Source organism: Myotis davidii, unplaced genomic scaffold, assembly GCF_000327345.1.
Source record: "Myotis davidii unplaced genomic scaffold, ASM32734v1 scaffold962, whole genome shotgun sequence".
Taxonomy (NCBI): Eukaryota; Metazoa; Chordata; class Mammalia; order Chiroptera; family Vespertilionidae; genus Myotis; species Myotis davidii.
This window is the reverse complement of record NW_006295559.1, coordinates 6485576-6492673: the sequence shown is the minus strand read 5'-3', so window position 1 is coordinate 6492673 and position 7098 is coordinate 6485576. Positions and strand designations below refer to the sequence as shown.

At 38.7% G+C, this 7098-nt stretch overlaps 1 protein-coding gene across 1 annotated transcript in view; it reads left to right on the top strand.

The window, feature by feature from the left end:
* ACAD11 (acyl-CoA dehydrogenase family member 11) overlaps positions 1-7098 on the top strand; it is a 70618-nt gene that overhangs the window by 56698 nt on the left and 6822 nt on the right. Inside the window, exons 14-17 of the mRNA XM_015568070.1 lie at positions 1798-1864; positions 2444-2529; positions 4820-4891; positions 5731-5885. Of these exons, the coding sequence (XP_015423556.1) occupies positions 1798-1864; positions 2444-2529; positions 4820-4891; positions 5731-5885 (380 nt within the window). The remainder of the gene's footprint in view (positions 1-1797; positions 1865-2443; positions 2530-4819; positions 4892-5730; positions 5886-7098) is intronic.

The window sequence follows — 7098 nt, the reverse complement described above, 5'->3', positions numbered from 1 at the left end:
TATATATATATATATATATATATATCATTTCAAATTTTTTGTTACTTTTTAAACGTTAAATGATCTCTAAATCTTTCCTCTGCATCCTCATTGGACAGCATCTCTTCAAGCTTTACTATAACATGAGGCTAAGAGTGCACTGACCCCTTTCTCTACCTTTATCCCTTCCTTCCATACTTTATCTGGTATCAGCCACAGCTGCTACTTTTACATCGTCAGGAGAAATAGCATTTATGTACTTTCTTGCAACCACAGTCATAGTTGACCATAGGATGACTCTAAACTTTGAAACCAACAGATAGCACTTGCCTTATAGGACTATGTTAATATAGGGTGCCCCCAAAAGTATATACACACTTTGAATGATTATAAAGTCGGTGATTATTAGCATACAGTTCATTTTCAAAATTTAAAAGAATCTACAGAAATGATTGATTTTTTTGTCAATATCTGTTTTCAAATTGATGACAGTTCTAGGCACTGCTGATAACGCAAAGCAATGGAATCGCAACCATCAAGAATCATTTTGTTTGGTATTTGTGTGCCCTTGATTCATCAACTATTGCCAGTTTTGTACCCTTTTTTTCACAGCTCTGCCACTGTATCTATTATTGATCAAAAGTTTATAATGGTCTCTATTATCCACGAATGAGTGAGATCATGAGGTATTTTTCCTTCATTGACTGGCTTATTTCACTTAGCATAATGCTCTCCAGTTCCATCCATGCTGTTGCAAATGGTATATCCTTTTAACTTTTAAACTCCTGGGATATTATGGCATTCAACCATTTGATATCATTCCTAACATTTCTCATCAAATCTTTATATTATTTCAAATCTCTTGAAACCGCATCTCATAAGAAGTTAGAAAAAAAGAATATGATAATTTAAGAGTTTGTAGTCATGTTTAACTTAATCTGACCCAGTTGTTTATGGCCTTAATTAGAAAACCAGTTAAATGGTAGTTTCCTTGTAGGACCAGGTTCTTCAACTAACTGTTGAAAATGAAATGCACTTTTTTGAAAATAGGTTCCTTTATGGAATTGCCCTAGACCTCTGAACCGTAATAAAATAAAAATTTGCATTAAAATGAGAGAAGCTACATTTCAAATTTCTAACCCTTACATACATACATACATACAAACAGAGGCTCACTGAAGGTGGAATCAGAGCCTCATACGTGTGGAGAGCTCCAAGCAGACCATCTTTAGCTGCTCCCCAGTTAAGGCTAGGGCCAAGGAATGGAGTCTGGGATAGGTGCAGAGACCCTCACTCAAGTAGATTTCCCCTCGTCCAACTCTCTTGCAGGGGAAATGAGGTTGTTTTCTCAGCCACTAGCTGGGGAGTAAATTTAGAGCTTTAACATTTCCTTGTCCATGTGTCAGAAAACAAGAGATCTAAACAGGAGGAAATGCACTGGCAAGATTTCACAGCCTTCCTGGCTGGCTGCAGTCTGACATGGTGTGAACGGGAGCGCTTGTCATCTTGTCTAAAGGGCTGCAGCTGTTTCATGGCTTGACTTCCGGGTACTTCTGTACAGATTTCATTGATGGAGTCCATTCTTGGCCTTGCCAAGTCATTTTTCTTGAGTTGACGTACAGTTTAGTACATAAGCATTCTTTTTTTTTTAATCAAGGATTTTTCCTATTTGTTTTGTTGTTGTTTTGTGTGTGTGTGTGTGTGTGTGTGTGTGTTTTGCCAGGTATAAACTTGGAAGGATTAGAACTTTTAGGATATAATGTCAGACTAAAAAAAATTTTTTATGATGTATTCTGCTCATTTTCCCCTTGGTTTTAGGAGCTGGGAATCCAAAGTGCAAAATTGCAATTGTTATGGGAAAAACTAAAAATGCCACGGCACCAAGGTAATAAAACAATTGTGATTGAAATATATGTATGAATACAAGTCAGTCTTCCTCTCTATCCACATAATTTACTTAAAATGCAACATTTGGGTTCATAAATCATAATATAAAATATGATATTAAATGTCACACATTTGTATTTCACTATTTTTTTGCTTAAAGATATATTTAGGACATATTTTAGGAAATGTTGCTGTATATTCTTCACTGTGGAAATTCCTGTATTAAAAGTGTTGCTACTTCCCAAAGCTTTTTGGGTCAGATTATAAAACAACATTTTTCAGAACTGTCTGTAAGTAATTAAGTGATGTTTAGATCAAACTTTTGAAATGTTTAACACTGTATATCAGTTCCCATTGTTGAGCAATGAGAAGCCTCAATTAAATAACTTTTACTATTGTTCCAGATCCCAGCCTGCATCCGACTCTGCTGGATATATTATTTTTACACCCTATTCTAGACATCATTATTTATGTGTTATATGATGGCAACAACAAAAGTGACAATTGTAATTCCACCTAACATCTGTTTTATTTCTCCACTTAGCAGACTTCTAACATCTCTTTTTGTTTTGATCAGACACAAACAACACAGCATGATTCTTGTTCCTATCAACACACCTGGAGTAGAAATCATAAGGCCTTTGTCAGTTTTTGGCTACATGGGTAAGTGCTCCATCAACATGGCTATGCTGGAAGACTGGAGTATGTAGTTAGACTGAAGGGAATAGATTGCATTTTAATGTAGGACATGTGTTCTTAGAAATCTTTTGGCCCTAACAACTGCCTTAATATAAATGCCAACAAATAAAGAGAGGTGGTGCATTTTGTTTACTTTTGGGAAAGGGCGTATTCAAGGAACAACTCTGACTGCCAGTGTTCTGTCATCCAGGAGGATGGACCAATGTAAAATATACCTAGAAAAATTAAGTCTAGGCAATGCACAATAAAATTGATTTTTAGCTTTCTTAATCATCCTGTAAGAGCTGTAAGTAATGAGTTTTGACTGAATTGAATGCCAAACTTTTCCTCCCTTCTGTCCTTGCATGGAATTTCTAAGGATACCTTTTTTAAAAATATATTTTTAAAAATATATTTTATTGATTTCAGAGAGGAAGGGAGAGAGGGAAAGGGACAGAAATATCAATGATGAGAGAGAATCATTGACCAGCTGCCTCTTGCACACCTCACACTGGGGATTGAGCCCGCAACCTGGGCATGTGCCCTGACTGGGAATCGAAATGTGACCTCCTGGTTCATAGGTTGACACTCAACCACTGAGCAGTACTGGCCGGGCAGCAAGAATATTTTTCTTACCTGCCACCCACATCAGACTCATGTCCATTGTTTCCTTGCTGCTCAGGTCATTCACTCAGCAAGTATCTGAGTGCTGAACTGTTCTTAGTGCTTAGTGTACATTAGTGAAAACAAGAGGCTGATCTCTCATAGAGCTTACGTGCTTCAGGGAGGAGACAAGGATTAACTACAAACATGTAAATAAGCAAATTAGGTAGCATGGTGATTATACAGCAGGTGATAATGCTATGAAAAAGTTTATTGAACTTCTGGTTCTGTGGTGACACTGGCTTTCTCTTTGTTGTGGTGCAATGAAAATGTTCAAGTTTTGCCCTAGCTGGTTTGGCTCAGTGAATAGAGCATCGGCCTGTGGACTGAAGGGTCTTGGGTTCGATTCCAGTCAGGAGCACATGCCAAAGTTGTGGGCTCGATCCCTGGTGGGGGGCATGCAGGAGGCAGCCAATCAATGATTCTCATCATTGTTGTTTCTCTCCTTTCCTCTCTGAAATCTATAAAAATATATTTTTTAAAAAAGCTCATTTCACAGAACATCTGACATGATCACCCTCTAGGATGCAGCTGTGGAACGCACCCACAGATTAAGCATTGGCGAGATGGGGATGAACAAGCTCACTGCAGCAAGTTGTGCATAGGAAGTTGGCTTGCAGACCAGCAGCCTGAAAGACTCCCACAATGGGTTGGTTCATAATATCGATTGGCTGCAAATACCCTCCATTGCAGAGCTATGTTAGAATTTTCAGTATGAGAAATCCACCAGCATTTCTCCAACTCCCTATGCCCAAGGCCAAAAGAAACAGTGTGGAGAAGATTGATTACTGACCTCGCTCTGACAGGAAAAGGGTGTGGGGTTAGCATGAGATTATCTCCAGAACTGGGCGGGGAGGAGCAGTGCTGTAAAGACAAGTGTGAATGTGTTCCCAGTATCAGTGATATGCCAGCATTTTCAAGAGGTGACACATTGTGAACAAGCCTGCACTGGGAAAAACATTCCTAAAGGCCCAGCCTGCTTCATCTCCAACGCTGAGCCAGCTCCGTCCCTCTGAGCAGCCTCTTCGCATCTTTGGGCATTGGTTTTTACGACGATAAGAAGAAACTTAAATTACATTACTCACTTTCAATTTCTGAATTATTAGAACTTATTTTTTTCCCAAGCAAAATTTTCTTTGGAAGCCCATATATAAAAAAATTCAAAGCAGCAGCAATAATAAAATAGTCTGATAGGAGCTGTGGATCCATCTTCCCCTTGATCGGCTGCAGCCTGCATGCCCACTATTAGGGATCGAGTCCATAAACCAGGCATGCGCCCTGACCAGGAATGGAACCGTGACCTCCTGGTTCAACCGCTGGGCCATACTGGCCAGGCCCATCTTCCCTTTTAATAGCTTTACAACTTCAGAGAATGAGTTCAAAAGCCCTGGGTCAAATTTATTTTTAAAAACTCTTCTAACTTGAACATTTGATGAGTTTTCTGGGGTATAGGATGCTAGGGGGCTGGCTCAGGGCTCAGATCTACCCAGGAATGTGACATATGAGGCTTTTAAATCCTACTGTCTAAGTAATTATACTTCAGATTAATTATATGGTACTATTTTTTTGTTAACTCATTGTGCTCTTGAAAATTTTATTTTCTATTTGATAGATCATTTGCATGGAGGACATTTTGAGATCCATTTTAATCAAGTGCGAGTTCCTGCCAGCAATTTAATACTAGGTGAGAAAAGTTTGCAAAAATGATTCTACTGTACTGCGTATTAAAATATCTCCATGTCTAAATATGGAAAAGATATAAAGTCTGCGTTAATTTAGATACTTTCCCTCTTACTCCATTTACAAGGAAATATTATTCCACTTTGTGGATTTTCTTACATGGAATAATGTTTTATTAAAGTGTTTGTGTTTTTGTATCACATCAATTGAAAACATAGTTAAACAATTATATAATTCAGAGCCACATGCTTTTTCCTAAAACATTATCTTCAGGCCTCTGCTTGTTTTAAGAAAACCTCAGTATTCTCTGAATTCAAATTTTACACGTTAGAATCAAATAACCTGAACACTGTGTGCCTGGAATGACTCCGCCCTCTTGTTTATCGGAATCCTGCCCCACCTTCAGAGAATCGCCAATGGCACCTCTTCCCGGAAGGTTTTTGTGCTCCTCACCCCATTCACTCTGCAAGAACCAGGCCTGCCAGGCCGAGGTGACAGTCTCTTCCTCCTTCGCCACCTCTGTCCTCTGTATCCCAGCCTTGTCTCCTCTTCTTGACTTTAATGGCTAACCTTTCTCTGTAACCATCGTGGCACTAATAAATAGCTTACACATACTAGGTACTCAAGAGCTAATTCTTAAATTTGATCACAGTGTTTAATGATGGCGATTTAAAAAGAGAAATCAAAAGTTCTGTACATGTATAATGAATCTAATTACAGAACTTTCTTTCCTACCAGAATGTCATTTATACTGAAGGTCAGCTCATCATTTTCTCAGGATTTGTGTAACTAACACAACGAATGGGCTGCAGCTACTTTCCTCTTGGTGTTTCTTTCTCACAGGTGAAGGAAGGGGATTTGAAATTGCCCAAGGCCGCCTTGGGCCTGGCAGAATCCACCACTGTATGCGAACCGTAGGTCTGGCGGAGCGAGCTCTGCAGATCATGTGCGAACGGGCAACTCAAAGGGTGGCCTTTAAGAAGAAACTGCATTCGCATGTAAGGATCATGATTTACTATTTCAATTTGTTGCAGCCAATGCGCTACACTAACCTTGAACCAAAACAGCATTTGGTCAGAGAGAGATTTCCTCTACGTGCAACAAGGAGATGCTTTCCCCCAAAGTACATTTATATCTGTATTTAAATGGTCTGCTAAGAGAGGTTTCTCTTTGTGCAGATTAAATAACTCCAGAAGTGCTTCAGCATGGAGAGCGTGGACAATCCTTCAGCTTTCTCAGATTCTCGCTCTCCAGAGAATCTGGGACATTATACTGTCTGTGGGCATGTGAGGGCTGTCATAGGAGGAGGGACTGCTTTGTTTTCGGCTTTCTGGAAGAATTAGTATAGATAAGTGTAAAGATAGAGGAAAACAGCCTAAAATTCAGTGAGAGGAGAGAGATTTAAAAATGGAATGGATGCATCAGGAGGAAGTGAGTTCCCTGTCATTGGGAAATTTAAGTAGAAATGGAACCAAGAGTTGGTGGGATATTCATGATTTTTTAAAATTCTCTCTATAAATGACGTACTACTGAGTCTATTGTTTACAAAGCACAATAAAAATTAGAGAACATGCCCTAACTGGTTTGGCTCAGTGGACAGAACGTCAGCCTGCGGACTGAAAGGTCCCAGGTTCGATTCCGGTCAAGGGCATGTACCTTAGTTGCGGGCACATCCCCAGTAGGAGGTGTGCAGGAGGCAGCTGATCAATGTTTCTAACTCTCTATCCCTCTCTCTTCCTCTCTGTAAAAAATCAATAAAATATGTTTTAAAAAAATTAGAGAATATTTATCACGAGAGAAGATATCATTTCAGACTTTCTTGAAAAACTTTTTAAGGCAAGTGGGATATCCAAATCATTCCCAGAAAGCCCTTCTAATTTTTAAGAAGACAGAATTATTGTTAAATATTTAATACTTACAATTGCTGACATGTTAATATAGATAAAACTTGTGATAAAATTGTACTTGTGTTTGCTGGACAAATATATTTTAGAACATTGGTTTCCTTGTAAAGTACATTTGTGACCATCTTTTGAAATGTTGCAATATATTTTTCACTTTAAATTTCTCTGTAGACTATGTTTGCTTTTTATGAAATATTTTCAGCAGATCTATGTTTAGTCATAGCATTGTTCTTTTGGGAAAATACAGCCTGCTTTATGGAATACACATAGGAATCATTCATGGGGAACCCCTTTAGTACATGGCCGG